This window comes from Dunckerocampus dactyliophorus, chromosome 2, assembly GCF_027744805.1.
Source record: "Dunckerocampus dactyliophorus isolate RoL2022-P2 chromosome 2, RoL_Ddac_1.1, whole genome shotgun sequence".
Lineage (NCBI taxonomy): Eukaryota > Metazoa > Chordata > Actinopteri > Syngnathiformes > Syngnathidae > Dunckerocampus > Dunckerocampus dactyliophorus.
Window position 1 is genome coordinate 8,318,827 of NC_072820.1, and position 22,298 is coordinate 8,341,124.

The 22,298-nt window shown below is 41.4% G+C and overlaps 1 protein-coding gene across 3 annotated transcripts; it reads left to right on the forward strand.

Annotated features, from left to right (window-relative positions):
- Window positions 1-360: 360 nt before the first annotated feature.
- On the forward strand, window positions 361-18,754 carry dmbx1a (diencephalon/mesencephalon homeobox 1a). Of its 3 annotated transcripts, XM_054768098.1 has the most exons (7): window positions 6,660-6,865; window positions 6,941-6,990; window positions 10,229-11,489; window positions 14,632-14,786; window positions 15,380-15,558; window positions 15,818-16,211; window positions 17,080-18,754. In XM_054768098.1, exons 4-7 carry the CDS (start codon window positions 14,633-14,635, stop codon window positions 17,517-17,519), a joined length of 1,167 nt encoding a protein of 388 aa, XP_054624073.1. In that variant the 5' UTR covers window positions 6,660-6,865; window positions 6,941-6,990; window positions 10,229-11,489; window position 14,632; the 3' UTR covers window positions 17,520-18,754. The 3 variants fall into 3 exon arrangements, with proteins under 3 accessions (XP_054624075.1, XP_054624073.1, XP_054624074.1); XM_054768100.1 differs by lacking the exons at window positions 6,660-6,865; window positions 6,941-6,990 and adding an exon at window positions 361-907; XM_054768099.1 differs by lacking the exons at window positions 6,660-6,865; window positions 6,941-6,990 and adding an exon at window positions 7,362-7,509.
- Window positions 18,755-22,298: the final 3,544 nt, after the last annotated feature.

Genomic DNA, 22,298 nt, shown 5'->3' on the forward strand with positions numbered 1-22,298 from the left:
ATCATTTGAAAGGGTCCTTGCAATGTGCAAGACAACCACAGGGATGATAGTAAGAAGTTCTGTCTTTTTTATGATGCTGGTATGTAATTTTTTTTAACACTGTATTGTGACTCAGGAGTCACACACATGCTTTAGACATGCGTTGAACCTTTTGAACAATGATGCAGGTTTTTTTTTCCCTTCTTTTTTTTTGTCCTGTCCAGCCATTAGGGCAGATAGTATTGTTGATCTAAATGCCCTTAATTGCTCAACAGATTTGCTTTGCCAGGGAAATGTGTGAGAGGAGCAGGAGGGGATAGAGAAGAAGAGAAAAGAAAACAGAGGGAAGAGTGCGGGGACAAGAGGGGGACAATACAGAGAGAGACAAGGACAACAGCAACAACAACAATAACAAAAGAACAGAAACAAACAGGACTACATCAGCAAAAGGGGTATGACAGCTATAAAGACTGTGACAGAGAGGACAACATAATATCAACAACCACAATGATAATACTGCATTGAGACAGTCATACATATTAGTAGTAGTAGTAATGAAATTATCGTACTGCCGATATCACCCCCCTCCCCATGGGAAGACCAGCAAGGGCCGGAGACAGGCAACCCCGACCAGAAACGGGGCGCCGGCAGGCCGGAGGACACTCAGCCACAGAGACCGACAAGAGATCACACCCCACAAGGGCAGACGGGCACCGGGGGCCACACACCAGGTCCAACAAGGAGCCCGCCCATGGTGGGAGCGCTAGACCCCAACGCCACTCCCCCACCAGAGCACGGCCCACCCCGGGCCACCACATGCCCGACCCCTGACACAGGACTGCCCCGCCCAGGGCCGAAGGAGGCATCGCCGGGTGGCAGAGATGTAACATCCAGCACCTGCCCCCACGGAGTAAGGCCAATGATGCAGGTAAATTATGGCAAAAAAAAAAAAAATACAGTTCCCATGACGCTTAGAGTGCCAAAACAGAAAGTGCATTTCCACAATACAAGCTAACATCACATCACATGCTTTGATGTCTAATGTAGCCATCGTCTTTTGATCTGACAAATCTTAAGTAAGTTCGATCATGTTTAGAATTACTATACTACTAGAATTGCTTCTGGGCTGCGGCAGCTGTTGAACGCTAATGAAAAAAAGCGTCTCGTCTCACCGTAGCTAACCAGTGACGCTGGGAACATTGACTGGAGGTAGGATTGCCAGGTTTAGAGTGTGTCTCTCTGTGTAAGTATCCCATGTTACAATGTGGACCAGCGAGGCCTATTTTTGCATATTTGTCACACTTCAGATCATCAAACACATTTAAATATGAGTTAATGACAACACAACTGAACACAAAAGGCCATTTTTAAATGAAACTTTTTATTATTACGGGACAAGAAAAGTCCAAATCTACATGGTCCTGTGTGAAAAAGTGATTGCTGCAAGTGATTGCAAGTTGTCTCAAATGTTTGATTGCAGTTGTTGCTGCTAAGGGTGGCTCGACCAGTTATTAGGTTTAGGGGGAAACACTTTTTCACACAGGGCCATGTAGGTTTGGAACTTTTTTCTGTCTTAATAATAAAAAGTTTCATTGCAATTTGTGTTCAGTTGTGTTGTCGTTGACTCATATTTAAATTTGTTTGATGATCTGAAACACTTAAGTGCAACAAACCCGAGAAATAAGGAAGGGGGCAAACACTTTTCACACCACTGTATATGTACAAAAATGTTTTCTCTTAGATTTGGTGGGTGTGGCTTATGTTCAAGTGCACAAAATAGTCCGGAATTTACGTAATTTAGATCAAAGATCCAACGTGCAGTTAAACCCAAAAGTCTTGGAATGGAACTCGAATGTAATCCGAGGACCACCTATGTACTTCGATTAAAAAAAAAAAATTATGCAACTTTCATTACATCGTGTTATGACGTTTTAATATTATTGCGCTGAATTAGTTCTTACTGGTCAGTAATGTTCTGTTACTTAAAAAAACATTACTTAAAACATATACTTAATGAAGCTTTTATGATGTCTACAAATTATTTCCCTTACAGTATGTTCCCAAGAGGAACTGTTTTCAGTTTTGAACAACTCGAAAGTCGACCAGCGTCTCGGAATAGATTGTTTTCCAGTCTTTAACCGTCTAGGTTACATTTAAATCAGTCATGATGATCATTACCATTGATGCTAATTACCTCATGTCTGCCTCAGACAGAAATTTAGACAGCATCAGCTTTTTTTGAAAATGTCTTGACAATGCTTGAAATACTGGCGTAACATTTGAAGTAGAGTTCAATTCGTATTCAAGTTAGAATGCTTTGCTTCTTCCGACTCCTTTTGGACATGCGGAACAGTGAATTGAATTATGTGATGTATTCCACTGTAGCTTGTATGCATGTTCAAATAAAATTAAACCAAATGCAGCCCAAACTGCTTTACCAGCAGGCCCATCAGTGATAGTGTCAATTAGCGCTTAGCAATCCCCTGCTGCTGCTCAATTTGGTTGCATTTTCCCCTACTGTTAAATTCCACATCAGTAATCATTCACTGAAATCTGCTCAGGAGCGTATAATCACCAGCTTTTTATAGGGTTTGGCTTCTCTTCTCTTGTGGGAATGTGTGTGTGTGTTTGTGTGTGTGTGACTTGATAGCAGCCATTTCATTTGCAATGTTTTTCTGCAATACAAGTAATGATCCTGCAACTTTTCTTGGAGAAGACAAGAGCATTCGCTTGTATGTGAACTTTATTAGCGTCCACAGACACGCACTGACTGTATATCTATTCCACATAAACACACACACGCTCCCACAAAGTTGGGAATGGAAGATGAAAACTCGAAGAAATCCATTTGCAATTTAAATGGAAATGTAATGAGCTCGCGTGGCGGTGAATTAGTCTGCTGATCAATTGATCAAGTCAAGGACAAATAGGTAAACAAACATATCTATTAGCCTCCTGTTCCACCTCCTCCCCTGCTGTCACAAAGTACTGGAGGATCACTGAGAGGGGAGTGTGTGTCTGTGTGTGTTGGGGGCGGTCGCTCTCTCACTGGGAGGCTTCTTTAACAAGCATGCACAAAGTGCTCACTGCAAGCCCATATACACACATGTAAACACACACACACACACACACACACAGAGTTGCTGAGACCCCACTGTGAGTGCCCTGCCCAGCTAGTTACACAGACAGTTGGGCCCAGCAAGGTTCCTTTCAGAGGCGATGGAGGGAGCGGAGAAGAGGCAAGCAGTCAGGGGGCCTCAGTGACTCCAACAAGGAGCGGGTGAACGAATGTATAGGAGGGGAACAAGTGGAAAGACTAGCAGGAGCTGGCAGGGTGACATCAGACCTGCTGTCGGGCCTCAGCCCAATCTTCAGTGTAAAAAAAACCCAACTAAAATCTTTAATGGGGATTTTTTTTTCACAAAATAACGGCATTTTACGGACTAAACATGTTCTCAAATTAGAGATACTCGATAATAGCTGTCTTACTTTTATCCCGATATTGTCCAATACTTCCTTAATGCTAATGCTGTGTAATATTATGCTTCTTTTACAGTGATATCACTGGATTTATTTCACAAGTACACACTGTTTGTGCAAAATAAAACATATACTGCAATGTAAGTTATAGGAAAAAGTACCTCATTTGTCATTTTGTCTCAACAAAATAGTCTCTTAAAAAAAACTCATGACCAATAGTCAACTATTATAACATACAGTATATCGATACCATTTTGAAAGCTGCACATTTCTATGTGGCACAAACATCCGGACATCAACAAATTAAAGTGCGAAGTATAAAACCCGAGACGAGACTAATTAAATCAGTGAAATTATAAACTGGCTACAGCTGGGTATTTTTGTTCCCAGTATCGCAGGTGGTTTCTTATTTTTATCATGCGACCCTAATGAGGATAAGCGGCATAGAAAATGGATGGATGGACAAATAGAAGGCATTCAGAAGATGCATTCAGAGACATGATGCTATGTAGTATTCAACACTGGTCACTAGGGGTCAGTAATGTTAGTGTAAAGTTTGATGGGGCACACAAGCGCCTGCACAAACCAGAACAGGCTTTTATTGCAGGTTTGAATGATCTCACAACAGGCACAATAATCGTAATAATAATCATCATAATAACAACAGGGGCTACTGTTGTGGCCGTTTCCACTCCAAGCTAAAACTCACATCTGAATCCTGACGTCACTTCCTGTCTGGAACATATTTATTGCAACACACACCAGCACAAGTTTTATCTTTGTCTTCAATGCCTTATTTTTTCTGATGATGTCGACTACATTGTGTAATACGAGTGTAAAAGTGACTATGGGGTGTTAATTCATGTCAAGGTCGGTATACTTGAGCCAGGGAACGGCACGATTGCATACACACGTGCAACGTAGCCAAGTCACAGAATGTAACGTGATCGCTCCTCGCAAGTTCTTAACTGACACGCTCCTTAACAAAAATAAAAACTCAAAATAATCTAAAATTCAAAACCCACGCCACGCTCGTTCACCCGTGAGTACGTTTGTGGGTGAAGAACCCGTTTCATGTTTATTCAGATTTTGAATTCGAAATCTGGGGAAAAAAAAGTGGCTAATACACAATATAGTCACTGTTCTTGCCAATTCAGTTCAAATGGAAGGAACATATCCCCCACTACAGAACAAAAACGGCGGCCCTCCTTTTGAAAATGTAGGGAAAACAATAGACAATAACAACAAACAATGCGGCCAACGAAGTCCCATTTCAGTTGTAGTTTGGGTTTACATGTGCCAAAAGTAAAACGCAACACTAAAGGTTATAGACAGCGGCGCTCCCCCAAGAGAGGTTTCCATAGCAGCAGTCTTATCAGGACAAATTGTTTTCATGAAACGAAGTGTTGAAAAACAGTGAAGGCTCTATGCAATTCTGCACACATGAAAATCCATATTGTAATAGATGACCTATGGGACCCATGACTGACAATTGCAGGTTTGGAGCCTACTCAATCATAACTGCATTAATAATACCCAATAAATGCCATAAGAAACTTAAAAAGGACAACATAAAATAGCTCCATTCATTTAAATACTCAGTCACAATGCATTTGAGATGATATCATTGCGTCATGACATGAACACCAGGGTGACAGCTTCAGCATTTCTTTGTGGGGTGATTTCATGCCGGGTGCCTGTTCAACGAACAGAAGAAAGTGCTGCCACCTCCACTTTGGGTGCGTTTGATAGGATATTACCCTTAGCTTTTCTGGGCAAGGACACATGCAAAGGCATTTGGGAAGTGATGATATCTGAGCGTATACGGTGTCCTCCAAAAGTACTGGAAGAGTGAGGTCAATTCCCTTATTTTTGCTGTGGACTGAAAACATTTGGGTTTGATATCAAAACATGAATATGAGACCGGAGAGCAACATTTCAGATTTTATTATCAAGGATTTAGATCTGGATCGGATGCACATCTTAGAAGACAGCACGTACAATATGGCGTTGTGTCTTGTCGTGTGTCCAGCTGGGTTCTTCATGTACTTTTATCACAAAAAGTCCTGTTAGCATCCTTAGCTTGCTAACAAAAAGGCAACCGGAACCGAAAGTCAGCTATGTTTAGCAGTTGACGTTCAAAAATGTTAACACAAAACACATTTTTATAGTTTTCTAATTATAGTTTCACATGCATAAAAGAATTCTAAATATTTATAAATTATGAATGAAAGGGATAAATTAACACTTAAGGTTACTTTTACCTTCATTGAAGATGTGATTCTGGACTTGACTGTTCCCAAAGACACAATGTGGCAGCAAGAGCAACACCTTCCTGTTTTGCCATGAGGTATTTCTTCAGTTCAATAGTGTTTCTCGCCTTCTTCATCAAAATGCTTGCATTTGTAACTTTCTTTGGTTTCATTTTGGGTAATTGAGGTGAGAAACACAAAATTCAAAAAACAACTCATGGCAAAACAGGAAGGTGGTGTTGAAAAGGAAGGTGCTGAGCTCGCTGCCATATCGTGTTTTGGGGACAGTCTTGTAAAGGATTACATGTCCAAAGAAGGTAAAAGTAACTTTAAATGTTCATTTATCAATTTCTTCATCATTTATATGCATTTCGAATTGTTTACTGCATGTAAAACTAGAATTGTAAAACTATAAAAACATGTTTTGTTTGAACATTTTTGGCTTTCTGGAATGGCTTCATTGGATTTACATGATTTCTTATGGGAAATATTGATTTGGTTAGCGTACGCTTTGGTTAGAGTGGGACCTTCTGGAACAAATGAATGACGCTAACCAAGGTTCCACTGTACATGCTCCCACCAAGGGCCATAAAGGCGTGCTTGGTTGAAGCGGTTGTGGGAGAACTGACCTAAACCCTGTCAAACACTTTTAGGATAAGCTACAACAGAGACGATCATTGACGATGACTCTAACTCCATATTTTCCTGCATTTCACTTCCTGTATTAAAATGGCCATGTGTCCCAATATTTCTGTCTAAATAGCGTATTATTCTCGGCTCTCTATGGGCTGACCTGCATATGGACAAAACAAAACAAAAAAGACTGCTGATGAGGAAACAGCAGGTTAATACAGGATAAAGAAAAAGACGCAGACAAAAAGAACAAGCCTTTTAAAGAGGGCCATTTGTAAAACAAGGAGTTTGATCCAGATTATAGGGCAACAATGACACAATCCCTTATGTTCATTCCTGTAATGCGCTGTGAAGAAGAGGATTTATACTTTATTGTGAAGGAATGCATCGAGGCTGCCTTGCGTCTCCTGCACTGCTTGCCTGCCTATTTGGGAAACATCCCCCCCTCCTGAGGCCAGGTGTAATCCCTGCATGGCGGAACCACAGACGCCTTCAGCCAACTGCTGATCAGCCTTATAATGGTTCAAGTATTTCGAGTGATACCACCGGGGGGGAAATTCCCTCAATCCAGTCTAAAGCTTTCTGTGACTCCACAGAGGAGGACTGCTGCTGCTTTCACTTCTTCTTCTTCTTCTTCTGGTCCTTGGTGGGTTGCATTGGATTCTCTTAATTGCCTCTAATGACTTAATTGCCACAACTATTTGCTTCATTAGCACTGTTAGCTCTATTAGGAGTGAACAGGCGGTAATTGACAGAGTTAATGATGGCAAATGTGTTGAATTAAATGTTGATTTTCAGTCGAATCGCAAGAACAACGAAACTGAAGAGTCTGAGTAATCGGAGCAGGTTTTTTAGGGTTCTGGCTTAAACCTTGTAAGCCCTCAAGGTTCAGAAAGTCATCTGCAGCTTATTGCTGTGGAGTGCAGCAGATACAGTGGGATTGTCTCTAAAAGTGAGGCAGATGTTGTAGAGGAAGTGAAGGGATTCTGGTACAACAGGATAGTTTCTCTCGAGCTTGTTAAGATCGTCTTAAATGAGGGAGAAGAATGAAGCCAGGGCCACACCTGAGTCTAACAGCATTTGGAAGATTAGCTCAAGAATGTGGAGATTATCTTTAAGTGAGTCTAACACCGACTTTAAACACGGGAATTAAACAAGGAAAATGGTGAGTCACTCAAAAAACGACGTGTAATTACTTTTACACGGAGAGTTTAGTCCTCTTACTTAATATGAATGAGCCTCTTTAATCAAATACTTCAACATAATTCGGGTATTTTTTGATAGAAGACAGTGGTTAGCATGTTGGCCACGCAGTCAGGAGATCTGGAAGATCTGGGTTCGTATCTTTTTTTGGGCATCTCCGTGCGGAGTTTGCATGTTCTTCCCATGAACGCATGGGTTTCCTGCGGGTACTCGGGCTTCCTCCCACATTCTCCCACAAATACGCATGTTAGGTTAACTGGAGACTTGTCCATAGGTATGAATGTGAGCGTGAAAGGTTGTCTGTCTATACGTGCCCTGCGATTGGCTGGCATCCAGTCCAGGGTGTACCCCACCTCTTGCTCAGTCGGCTGGGATAGGCCCTGGCATACCCCCACGACTCTAGTGAGGACAAGCGGCATAGAAAATTAACGAAAAAAACGCAGTGAACTAATCAGAAATGTATAGCTTTAAAACATGAGGTCACTCTCCTCAGGTTTAAGCACACAAACGCTTATTGATTGATGTTTGTTGTTGCTGTTATAAGTTCCTTGTATTGTATTTGTTTGTGCTCCTGAACCGCTGCACACAAAGGGATGGGAATGTGTCAAGCGACACCACACGGCGGCGCTGTTATTAAACCCCAGTGTTTGACCCCAGAAATTGGATCGACTTGAAATTTCTCACACAAAGCTCAATGCACTCTACAAAACACCTTCTGCAACTTGAGGCTGCATGGACAAATCATCATGAAATTTGGCATGCACCTTGAGGGGAATGATAAGCAAATGTGTGTCAAATTTGAGCAAAACTGGTTGGGAAAAACGTGGCCGCCATCAAGCAAAACGTCAGCGGCACTGATGGGAACTAGAAAGTGATTGGCCATAAGTCACTGACCATTCGTCTAATGACTATAAAACTTTGAGGATATCTGTGTCACATGTATGATAGCGTGTGCTCCAAAGCATTTTGACCACAACCCATAGGTGGCGCCACAAATTAATAGGTTTAGAAGCCCTCCGTTCTAATGCTAGTGTGTTTGATCCGTAACAAGGTGCACTTTCGTAAATATATGGTTAAAAATGTGACACAGGAACTGTCCTGCTTCAGTGCTCTCTCTGCAGACTTCAAGCCTCTCTTTTATACGATCTCACCTTTTTTTCCCCTCCTTGTTCCCTCTTCTTTTCTTTCTCTGCATCTCCAGTTTTTTTTTCTGCGGCACATAGGTGGATTAAGGCAGAGGGGCTTTTGTTTAGATAAAGCGAAGGATTAGGGAGAGATTTGCCCCCATAAAGTTGTGGGCTTGATGGGCCTTTTATCCCTGCATGTCCCTAAAGCTGTGTTGCCTCTGGATTAGGACTATACAATGGAGGCCCTTGTGCAGAGGGATGCGGGCCAGGGAGAGAAAGAGAGGAGCGAAGGCAAGGAAAAGAAATGCGACAGAGGAATTGAGACAAGGGAGAAAGGAGAAGGGGATGGATGGATGGATGGATGGATGAGAGAGGGAATTCTGCAACTATTAGAGGAAACTGACTGATTCTGAACTTTAAGAGGCCTGCACAGGAGCTCCTGAGATGTTGTCACCAATAAAAAGGCATTAGAAAGATTCTGCCCACAATAAAACCTAAACCGGGGGTGTCCTTTTCCCACCAAGACTATACGTGCCAACATTTTTGCTATATTTTTCCCATTTGTTAATGTGCCGAGGCCTATAATAATATTAATTTTAAGAAAAACTAGACGTGGGTTGCAAATGGCCCCCGGGCCGCACTTTGCACACCCCTGACCGAAGCAATTGCAGCCTCCTTCAATTCATTTGGAGAAATAACTAAAGGAAACAAGAGTGTTTCTAGCTGTGAAAGTGTGCTAATAATGTGTCTAATAGGCAGCTCAGGGCAAATTGCTTTGTTATTCTTGTCAAAAAAGGGTCCCCTGCAAGTAGTCGATTTTAAACTACACATCAAAATGATTAATTGCTGTGGCATGAACAGATGCTGAAATACCCTTGAATGGTGCCGCGGAGGCTGAGTCTTGCAGGATTGCACACCTAATGTATTCATGAAGTTGCAGAGACACCATTAAGAGTATTAATTAGCTATTAGGAAGCATCATTCAGCAGCATTTAAGCATATTTTCTAAGTGAACACACATGTGGAAAGTGATATGTGATCACTTTTAGCCTTTTTTAAAGTCTTTTTTTCTGTGATTATTCTGGTCCTTTCTTGTTTTATATTGTGTATTGTTACGTACACCTGTACTGGTTGCAGAAGACAATTAATATACATTATCCATGATAAAATGAATACAATATTTTCTGCAAAATACATGCAGGGAAGTGTGGGTTTGGTTTAATAGACAAACTAATTCACATTAATTGTTGTGCCCCCTCAACTGGGGGGGGGGGGGGGGGGGGGGGTCACTGTTGAGCCACCTTGTATTGAGCAGTGCATCACTACGGGCTACAGGGGTAAGGGGAGATGTTTTGGGGGGCGTTTAAGCCCCTCAGACGCGCTGGACAGCTCTCGGCGCTCTAAGGAGCTTTGGGTGGAGAGGCGCTCAGAAGAAACTCTTTCTCGCTTTAATTGCTTTAGAGACGGTCCTTACAAAGAGACAGTGGCCAGATTTACCTCCCGTTTAAGTTCTTATTTCCATTGGTTCACAAGTTAATCCTCTTTCTCTCGCAGGCTCCGGAGAAAAGCGCAGATAGAAGAAGAGGAACGGTGAGAGGGAAGGCATGTGGGAAAAGGTGACTGAAATGCAATAACAATAACAATAATAATGATAATAATAATAATAATAAATGTGCAAAAATAAAAGTGCCATTATTTACCCACATTTTCCATTTTTAAGCCTATATCACATCAAATAAATCCTTAATTTAAATATGCACATGCATTCTTGCATATTAAAATTCCATGTTGCGTATCTTTTGTGAAAAGTTGTGTCCAACACGGTCAAAGATGTAAAAAAACAAACACTTTCCCAGAGAATCTCCCACAGCAAAATATGCAAGCTTGACATTAAAAGGCTACTTTGCGCTGCCCTTAATTCCCTACCTAAACGGTTTTGCTCCGGGAGAAGAAAAAATCTTCTCTCTGGAAAAAAAAAACCTTCAAGAAGAGAAGGGCATTATTGCCCTAATCCTCTTACCCGCAGTCATTTTAAGACAGGGGTTTTTGGAGGCTGAGGTGGCGTCTTGTCTTCCCTATCCCATCCCGAAATCCTTCCAGGCCGGCAAAAGCAGCGCCCTGGCATCTATTAGTCATCTCTGTAAAGTCTCTCTTCCTTCCAGTAGCATGGAGGAGGGAAAAAAAGCCGAAACGCAAACAAACCAAAGGTTTTCATCACAAAGACTAAAGAAAGCCAATTGGATTTATGCGCACAGATGCATTTTAAGAAGCACTGGCACATGTGGAGATAATTTGTTAAAATATCTCATAGAGCAATCTGAAATAATTATACTTAGTTAAAATGTGATGACACGTGTCTTCACGATAATTGCGTTGTGTTTATTTGCATAATTCATTAGCAAAACTGCTGCGTTGGCTCATATCTTCAGGCCTCTGATGACAAACGAATATAAAGAATCATCTAAAACTTATAAAGAGGTCAAATTACTCCCAAACATACTACATGTTAAACGCAGAGCGTCGATATACAAAAACTGTCTTTAAAATATCATTTTGGAAAGTTACATTGAAAAAAAAATCCAGCCTGTAAAGCCACGTCTGCTGCTGGACGAATTATTGGCTGCTTGGTTTGAGTGACGTCTCAAGCAGCCAATAGGAAGCCAGCACCAGCCGGCCCAAGCGCTCTTTAAAATCCCTCCCCTCCGAGCTCTCAGCTGCAAGCTGCTGTGGACTTGGAGACAGACACGCAACAAGACGCAGGACTTTTTGAGGGATAACCGAAGACTCTTGCTGGGACAACTACTGAAATTACAAGGTAAAAACAACTTTGGAAATATTATATTCCTTATAAACACATTATTTGCTCGACTGACATGTCAAGAAAACGACAAACTATGTTAGAAAACTGCAGTGTTTTGCCAAGTTGTGCCTCATTGTGCCTTATTTTTGAATGCTTATATTCCAAAGTGAGAATACATTGTAACCTATAACTATTACAAAGCATGATGTTATGATTTTATATAATTTGACAGTTTGGGTCTATCAAAAATTTTAAATCTTACTTGAGTCAGAATAATGGATCAGTCAATAAACGCTAATTATTTGTTTTATGTACACAATGCAGTCGTGACAAGGCCTTCCAAAATAAACAAGTGGTTTTGACCGGTTTTATTTACGCACGTGTTCCGAATAAATTCCGGAAATATGTAAATCGGCAATACTGCAACCATATTTGTCAATTTAAGCTTAAATCGAAATAAGCAATTCAGTTCAGAAAGTAATGTTAATTATCACAATGTGTAATAAATAAACACCTGTTATTATTTGTTCTACTATAATTAAATGTCAAATTGTTTCTATGGTTTAACAAAATAATTATTACAAAAGCAACACAATATAGGCTTATTACACAGCAAATATTTCTGGGCTTAACATTATGAATTTAAAAATGACTCTAAAAGGGTTCAAATAATTTCCTGATGCACACATTGTTTCTCTTTGTAAAGATAATAATCTAACCAGACATTGACATATGTCCATATGTGTCTCTGCATAGCAAATGTTTATAAGCGAATGAAAGGGGAGGTCCTGGCCCTCCGTGACCCACCGTGACACGGCAAAGAGCAGATTGTCAGGCCCCTGAGGGCTGCTAGAGCAAATAACATTTTTCCTAATTTAGTGGGATGAAAAAGAGTTGCACTGTACATGCCAATTTACATAATGACGGTTTGATAATCGAAGCATTGAGCAGGGCTGCCAGGAGGTCCCCGCAGTGCCTGCAGCGCTCAGCTTTATGAATGACAATAAGAACACTCACTTTGTGATGAACCATTGTGCTTAACATTCATACTTTGTCTGCAGGTGCACACATTGAAGAGGGTGTTAGCTTGATAATGATTGCAACGATGAAGGATAAGTTACAGTTGAAATTTCAGGGGGACTAAAAAAAAAAAATGTAAAGGCCCTTTTCCTGTGCATGTGTCAGCGTTGATGATAAATGGAGGGCCTCGCAGTCGAAACCTATTTGCACTTCCATTAGACGCGGAGCCAAATGGGGATCAACATGCATATTTTTACCCGCGGAGAAGCAATACATCTCAGCCAAAACGTTGCCCGGGGGCGATGGGATAAGAGGCCGCCAGAGAGGGGAAAGGAGGAGGATGGAGGATGGAGGGGGGTATAGAGGGGGGCATTCAACTCAAATACTTGAGGGACTAAAGTAAATGTTTAGCGAAGCACCTTCTGTCCCGGCGAATTAAACTATTCCCCACTGCCCTCTGATCACATTCATCAGCCTCAGCAACCTCCTAATAGGCGAGGGATGGCCACTGCAGGCAGCACCCACACACAATCCTTCTTCTATGAGCACACACACGCACTTGAGCGTAACACAAGTTTCACACTAATAGAGTAACTGTCGATTAAAACTAAAGTTAGAAACAATGTACTCCCTTATCGCCACTCGCAGGCCTGCCTTAGAGCGAAAAAGCCATCCATAAAATGTCTCTTTTATGCAGGTGCATTTCAATAAAGTAGAATACAGTACGGCGCAAGAGTTATTCGATTGCAAGAGTTCAATTCAGACTGATAGACCAATTGAAGGCTGAGGAAGTTCTTGCAGTTTATTTGCTGATTAGCGCGTGAACCAGCAGTTCACAATATTTTTTCCCAATCAAAATTATTAAGAAATGAGCTGAAATAGAATATACAGTAAGAGTTTCATATTTTAAGTTGAACTACTGCAATAAATGAACTTTTCAAAGATATTCTAATTTACTGAAGTGCACCGAGTGGGTGCACCCAAAATGATGCACAGATACCAGTACACAAATGACAAATATCTATGCATTTAACGATTATGACAAATATAATGCGTGATTATGTGAAATAAGTTATTATTGATTGTGTTTTGTGACATATCAATGCTCAACAAGAATTATATAATAATAACATTTAAATAATACTAATAATAGGTCAATTAGATTTCTTCTAAAATATCTGCATCTGTTCAGATACCCTCGAAAATTCAGTGCATCTACAAAGCATCACCATAACAACTTACTTTACCCAAAAAGATAACTAAAATATTAGAAACCGCTGTCAGTGTGATGAGGTTTAGCGTAGTCCAGCCGTAACTTCAAACTCCAAACATAATAATAAACATGAATCTCTCTCTGACAGTGCAATCATAAATGGAAATGATTATTAACACCATAAGGGAGTATCTATTATTTTTAAGTATTCTAAATCAATGAACACATTCTGGCCAAATGGATTGAAATAACATAACTGATTTATTCATAAAATATTTTTTATGTGACACATCAGGGGAAAAAAAAAACTTTCCCAGTTGATGTCAGTGATATAATAGTTGTAATAATTGTTTGAGCCTAGGAGATGTCCCCTCCTGTCGGCCTCCTCCTCACTAATACATATCTAATCATGTCCTCAAGCGCTACATCGAGCACATTCTAGGCCGTGTCAGTTTGCAGCCTTGCATGGATGGTGGTTCTGTTCAAAAGCATGACTGCATTAACAAGATTTAGATATGAAAAATACAACAAAATAAGGAGGCGTCACTTACACAATTAATCACAGCCTATTAAAAATAACCCAGTTCTCCATAACGTCACTTTTTACTTAAAAAAAAAAATCCTTTTATCAATGCCTTGAAGTGTGAAAGCAATGTGGATTTGGCTTGTGTGATCACAGTGAATACATTCATGAATAAGGCATCCGTCACGGTTTATTATGTGAACGAGTGGTAATTACCCCAATTAAAAGCCTTTTGTATAATTAATGGAATGAGCCGAGCGATAATTGGATGTTAATGGATAACACGTTTATTGGGGTGCAAACATTAACACCCGTTGGCCTTTCAGGTGCACGAGCCGTCTGTCATTTGCTCATAAACAGTTTTTCCTCAGTCAAAGACGTCCTCTGCTCTCTGCTCGCAGCATGCAGCACTACGGGGTGAACGGATACTCTCTGCACGCCATGAACTCCCTCAGCGCCATGTACAACCTCCACCAGCAGGCGGCGCAACAGGCGCAGCACGCTCCAGACTACCGGCCCTCGGTGCACGCGCTGACGCTGGCAGAAAGATTAGCTGGTAATTGAGTACACAAACACTCACGCACATTTTGAAGAGTCTGCAGCAGAAGAATGTGCATTTGCGGGACGGTGTCTCAATTCGCTCACGTTTTAAGAGCATAAGTGTGATCACTTATGCCAGTGGTGACCAATGTGCGGCCCGCAGCTCATTCCAAAAAATACAATTATGCACAAAAATGGGAAAAAGGAGCAAAAAGGTATAATATATGGATAACAATTAGCAATGTAGATACTCATATATAGCTGACATATTGGATTGGCTTTAGCCTTTTATACAAAATGAACATTTTCAGTATGCTTCCCCCGGTGGCTGCTTTACACACTCAAAATGCAAAGTGTAAATAAGTGCTCGAACTGAGACACAGCCGATATGTCTGTGGGCTGGCTCTTCCGCTTTTCTGACTGCTCATACGTAACACAGGTTAAGGTTTCTGACGTTTCCATACAGCGCATGCGCAACCGGAAGAGTCATAAACAAAGAGTATAAAGAAATAGAGCGCTTATATCAACTGACAAAGGACGCGTTCCCTTTATACTGCCCTTCAAATAAAACCTGCCGTGTTTTCTCTTCCAACGGCTGCGCATTTCAAGACATCATCTTGGAGGCTCGTTACGGCTCTCAGCACCGCAAACAGCGCCGAAGCCGCACGGCCTTCACTGCCCAGCAGCTGGAGGCTCTGGAGAAGACCTTCCAGAAGACCCACTACCCCGATGTGGTGATGCGGGAGCGACTGGCCATGTGTACCAACCTACCCGAGGCCCGTGTGCAGGTATGTCTGGTCTAAGAAGCACTTCTAAAATTTAAAGAAGTCATATTTGTTGTGAATTAGTATTGAATAGCCAGGAAAGAGGCTACAGTATCACTCCAATGTCATTTATTTTTCTCCACAAGTCTTCTTATTTGATCTCAGGCTCATCCTATGTAGCCAATTTGCGTCCCAAAATGCAGCACAACATATTGGTCTATCGACTGCACCAATCCAACATTGAGCACTCACCAAAACGGTCCCTCGTCTGTCTACCTACTAGGTCTGGTTCAAGAACCGCAGGGCCAAGTTCCGTAAGAAGCAGCGCAGCCTGCAGAAGGAGCAGCTGCAGAAACAGAAGGAGACAACGGGTGAAGGAGGATCTGAGAAGGAAGAGGCCCCACCCTCCACCAACACCATCCTTCCTGACTCACAGCTGCCACCGTCCTCGTCCTCCACATCTCTGGAGACAGATGGTCCCGTGGTACGTCCGGTACCGCTTGACATGGAACTCAACGTCACATCGGCGGAGCAGTCCGGCAGCGAGTCTGCCACGGAGGACAACGCCACAGATAAGGAGGATGAGAGTAAATGTCAGAGAGAGGAGGTGCAGAGTGAGAGAGCAGTGACACCTGGAGACATTTCTTCCCCTTGCAAAAGACGCAGTCCTAAACCAGGTAGGAGGCCATAAAGCCTGATGAAATTGTACTTTTATAGATTCCTGCCTGTTTGGAGGCGGGAGACGAGGAAAACAGACACACATGCACATGGCAATATACTCAGGCTGGCAAAATTTGAGTTAATTTTCATTTATTGTGTGGTTAATTAATGTATTTATCAGCCTTCCAGGCCAAGTGCCCACAAACTCTGAACGAGAAATCTTGTCACATTTTAATTTCGCAAAATATTGGGACACTCCTAATATTTATACATTAAATAATAACATTATAGTGCAGGGGTGTCCAAAGTGTGGCCCAGGGGCCATTTGCAGCGTGCGGCTGTTTATTTTTATCAAAAAATCAGCAGTAATTTTACAAGAATAAAGTCAAAATATTAAAAGAAAACATTTGTGATCTAACGAGAATTTTTTTTTAATTTTACGAGAATAATGTCGTAATATTATGAAAAAAAATAACTTTAGTAGCATGAAGTCAAATATTAAAGCAAAAAATATATATTTTTAAGTCGTAATATTATGAGAAACAAACAAAACAACAAATAAAGATGTCATTTTTGGAAAATTAAGTTATAGTTACGAGAATAAAGTCAAAATATTATGGGAATAAAGTCATAATTATGAGAAAAAAATGTACAAGAAGAAAGTTGAAATAGCAGAAAACAATAGCAGAAATGGAAAAAACAGCTGTAAATATACAAGAATAAAGTCAAAATGTTAAATGTGCAAGAGACTGACAAAGCACTTCCTTGTGTCATGACTCACCCGTCGACCCAGCGGTTTCTGCATGGTCCTGGACAAACACACCAACATGCGATCAAAACACAAGCTTTGCTTCATGAAATTAAAAGCGATTTTCTTCTGTGCAGACTCACCCAGCGTCTCTCCGTCCATGACCCCTCCTTCGTCCAGCAGTGGCCTGGCCGCCGGAGGTCCGCTCTCCCAGAACCACTCATACGCTTCCTCCCCTCTCAGCCTGTTCCGCCTGCAGGAGCAGTTCCGCCAGCACATGGCTGCCACTAACAACCTGGTGCACTACCCTGCTTTTGACCTCGCCGCCCCCTCGTCACTCCCCTACCTGGGGATGAATGTCAACATGCCCCCCGCGCCGCTGGGTACCCTGCCTTGCCAGTCGTACTACCAGTCGCTGTCCCATCACGCCCAGCAGGTGTGGAACAGCCCGCTGCTGCAGGCGTCAGCCGCCGGCGGCCTCAGCAGCCACAACAGCAAGACTACCAGCATCGAGAACCTGCGGCTGAGGGCCAAACAGCACGCCGCCTCGCTGGGACTGGACACCTTGTCTAACTGACAATCCCACCTGGCTGGAGTAAAACATAAAACGACGTTTCCTAGGAGTGATGGACCCTTCATCGCTTCTTAGCGAAGTCACATCCCAGCTTGCCTCGTTGCAGCTTCTGCTTTAAACTTGACAGAAAAGGAGGGAAAAGAATAGGAGATGACACACAAAGTGAACATTCACTCACAAGACTGGAAAAAAGAGACAATGATTAGTAATGTTTACAAGAAAAATGTGAATATGTGAGGCACTTTTTGAGGTATTGCAGTGAAGAAGCTTGTGAAAAACAATTCTATTACAGTACTGGTTAACATTTCAACGAAGCGTGCTCACACACAAAAGAGCATACACATAAAAACAAGGCAGGCTGTCCTCAAGAGCATAAATAATAGCGACTAATTCACCAGTTGAACGGCCGGTAACGCCGTCGCTTTGACTCGATAATGACAAAATGATTTCAGTGACTAAATTCTCAAAGCGTTTAATTACATTTAGCCCCAGGCGGAGACGGGCTGGGGCAAATGTAATAATGAACATGCATATCATTTAAGATCGACTTTTATCACTTCCGGGGGTGCTGACACTTAAGCTGTCAAGTGATGTACTGTGGCGACATGACTGACTTGATCAATCTGAAAAAAAAAAAAAAAAAAAAAACGAGTCTCTTGAGGAAACTGTTCCACTGACTGTGAGCACTTCTGATGTTGGCTGTTCATGTTGCTCAGATGGGGTAAATAAAAAATAAATAAAAAAACATGCACATTATTTTAATAGGTGAAATATAAAATCTATCTATTAATGTTTACGGATAAGGTCATTGTAAAGTACTGTACTTTGTTGTATAATTGATAATGAACTCTGATAAAAGTCCTTTTAGCTGTAAGATTGTATTTGCTAATCCCATCCCACCTCCTCCTTGCCCCATCTTGGAATGGATCAGTATATTTAATGGTTCTGCTTTGGAATTGATGAAAAAAAAAAAAAAAAAAAAGCAAACATTTGGACTGCTGAGAATATTTCAGTGATTGTTGAGCCCAAGTCATCTATGTCCTGCTGTCTCGGTTCTATTTGAGCTGAGGTTGTTGCTGCTGTTGCTGTTTGCCCTTCTGTCTTTGTCCACAACTTGGTCCTGTGGTAGATAGACTCATAATGTGGGGGAGAGATGTTGTTTCTGTTCCTCCGCCCAAACAGTGTTGACTTAGTGTTGTTGTAAAATATCCACCAATAAAAATACTGCTTGAAGATCTTTATACTTGAGACTTGTCTGCTGTGTGTTGAAAATACACAAATAGAGGAACGTATTTCTTGTAGTTTTCTTGTAGTGCAGTCGTCAGTTTGTTTTAGAAATAAATAAATTAATAAATCGCGCCGTTTTGTGGTTGAATACGGCAAAATTATTGTATTAATAATTTTACAAATATGCATATTGAAGCAAATGTCTTTTTTTTGCCGAAATGAAGCATTTCAAACATAAAAATGGCTAAATAAACTAAAATACAAATATAAGCCATTCAGAAAACACGTTTAAAGACCTTCTGATGAGCTGTAGCATTCTACACTGGTCACTAGGTGTCAGTAATGTTACTGTAATGTTCGTTGAGACACACCAACGCCAGACTTGATTGCCTGAACAACAGGTTTTTATTGCAGGTTTCAATTATGTCACAACAGGCACAATAATCCCTAATAAAAACATGGGATACTGTTGGGGCCGTAACCCTATGGCAAATTGAAACTCCAACATCACTTCCTGTCCACCACTCACTTTGCTCCCATAGGGAACATATTTATTGCAACACACACAAGCATGAGTCTTATATATGTCTTAAATGGCTTATTTACTCTTATTGTGTCTATTATATCGGGTAATACGAGTTTAAAGTTGACTATAGGGCTGTAATTTCATGTCTAGAGGACTCTAATAACGTAAAAATCTGTACTTAAGAGGTTCGTAAACAGGTTTTCTATGCTCTAACTACGAAAGCATTCCATATATAAATAAGGAATCCTATACTTTGTGGAAATTCACTTATCACAGTTGGGTCTGGAACTAATTAAACACAATAAAAGAGGGATTACTTTATATACAAGTCAGACAGCTATTTTTTAAAATAACAAAATACACTTGTTCAAAATTTCAAACAACTTAATAGTTAATACTCCTTATTTAAGACTCCTTGCAAGAAAACGCAGCACACATTAAGTCAAGTTACATCTGAGGAGTGACAATAATTGTGCTAAAGTGGTTGGAAATCAATTATCTCAGAGATGATTCATTGATGTTAAGGTAAAAAAAAAAACCACAAATAAAAATCCGAGTGCAGAAGCAAGAACATAAAAAGAGCAATATAATGTGTGAAATAAAAAGCTGCATGGAGACATAAGCCATCCCCAATGAATAAGCAGGTCATTATCCTGAAGAATGACGGCCCGGGGCGGTGATTATGCTGCTATTATATCTTTAACAGCATGGTTTGTCAAAACGCACAGACCCCCGCCCTGCTGCTAACCACGCTCACACACATACTCACACTCACGCATACAAGAGGGGGCACTTAAACAGCTTGTCCATCTCCAAAATGTGTCCTTGCTGTTCCCACACAAACACATAACAGTGCTCCGCTGAGTCCTCTCCTCCTGGTGTGTAAATAACAAATACATCTTGTTTGCTGCTTGAAGCAATTTGTAAGATGGTTCTAAATTAATGCTTCTACGATAACAAGATGAGAAGATTAGCAGAATGAATGTGGCTGTGATGTGACACAACACCCTGACCTTGTTGTGTTTCATTACACCACATACATGCGTGTTCTCATCCAAGGGCGTCCTGAATGCACCTCTGATACCATCACAACGCTTATACATCCAGCACATGTGAATGTCCTTGTTATCCAGAACCTTTCCAGGTACATAGCCTGATTTTCTCCCATGAGGCCTTGTAGGCTAGTTAACATAACACAATACTATAGTCCCAAATGTTCTAGCTCCACACACACACACACACACACACACATCCTTCCCTCCCACCCGCAAAACACACGCCTGGGGGTTGAACAGGGATTGCTAGATTGTACTGCTCCAGGGTCAAGTGCCCTTGATGCTAGATCAGGGTGCTTCCATCTCTGGGTTTTCAACACTAAAGCCACATGCAAACTCTTACAGTATATTCAGCGCGAACAACATTAGGTATACGTAGATCTGTATATTCCAGTGGAGAATCCATAAACAGTAATGCCTACTTTATCCTGGTTAACTGGTTCCAGACCCGACTGTGATAAGTGAACTGCCGTGAAGTAAAATTGCTTATTTATAAATACAATATTTTCATAGTTATAGCATAGAAAACCAGTTTACGGTCTTCTAAATTTGTTTTTTAACATTATTAGAGCCCTCTAATATGAAATGAACTAACACCCCTATAGTCACCTGGCATTACCCAATATAGCAGACATAATAAGACTAAATAAGCCATTTAAGACATGAATAAGACTTGTGCTCGTTTGTGTGGCTATAAATGTGTTCCGCAGGGGGGCAGAATGAGTGGCGCACAGGAAGTGATGTTGGGGGTTCAGAGTTGAGTTTCAAGTTGCCGTGGGTTACGGCCACAACAGTAGCTTGTGTTTTTATTAGGGATTTTTATTAAAGATTATTATTATTTTTAATGAACTTATTACTTATTTTATTGTATTTTATCTATTCGCTCCTCTCGAGGGCCCTATTGTGTGGTGCTTGCTTTTATGTCCCTCCTTGGCGCTTCTGGCTTGCGTGCCTCGTGGGTGTGGCCGTGCTCCGCTCAATGTGGGGCCCGGTTCTCTTGTGGTCACTATGGTGCGGCTCCCTGGCCAGCCGTGGTTGAGTGTGTTTTGACTAGTTTTCAGAGACCATCGCTCAAAAAATAACAAAAAACTCTCCAAACGAGAACAAAAACTGTTCTCAGTAGGACTCAGTAATGAGTAGCTCCACCGTTCTTGTTAATCACTTCAAAAATTGCTTTGGGCATGCTTGATGCGAGTGTTTCCAGGAGGCTAGTGGGAACATTGCTCCAAGTGGTGAAGATGGCTTCATGAAGGGCATCAACTGTCTGGAACTGATGGCCATTTTTATAAACTTCCCTTGCCATCCATCCTCAAATGTTCTCTATGGGATTTAAATAAGGTGAACATGCAGGATGGTCCAAAAGAGTGATGTTATTCTCCCTGAAGAAGTCCTTGGTCAAGCAAGCATTGTGAACTGCAGCGTTGTCCTGTTGAAAAACCCAGCTGTTACCACACAGACGAGGGCCCTCAACCATGAGGGATGCCCGCTGCAACATCTGCACGTAAGCAGTCGCCGTTTGACGACCCTGCACCACCTGAAGCTCCAGTGTTCCACTGAATGAAAAGCACCCCAGATCACATTGGACCCCACCTCCACTGTGCCGGGTAGAAAACATCTCAGGTGGGATCTCCTTGTCATGCCAGTAACGTTGGAAGCCACTGAGGTTAAATTTTTTTCTCATCAGAGAATAAAACTTTTTTCCACCTTTCAATGTCCCGTGTTTGATGCTCCCTGGCAAAGTCTAAACGGGCAGTTTTGTGGCTTTGAAGGAGGTCTTTCAATTAATTTTTTGTTTTTTTAAACCCTTTTTCCGCAGATGCCGTCTGATGGTTATTGCGCTGCAGTCGGCACCAGCAAGGGCCTTAATTTGGGTCGAAGACCGTCCTGTGTCTTGATGGACAGCCATTTTTTCGGCTCTACCACTTGACTTTTTATATATAAAAAGTATATATACATACATATACATATACATAT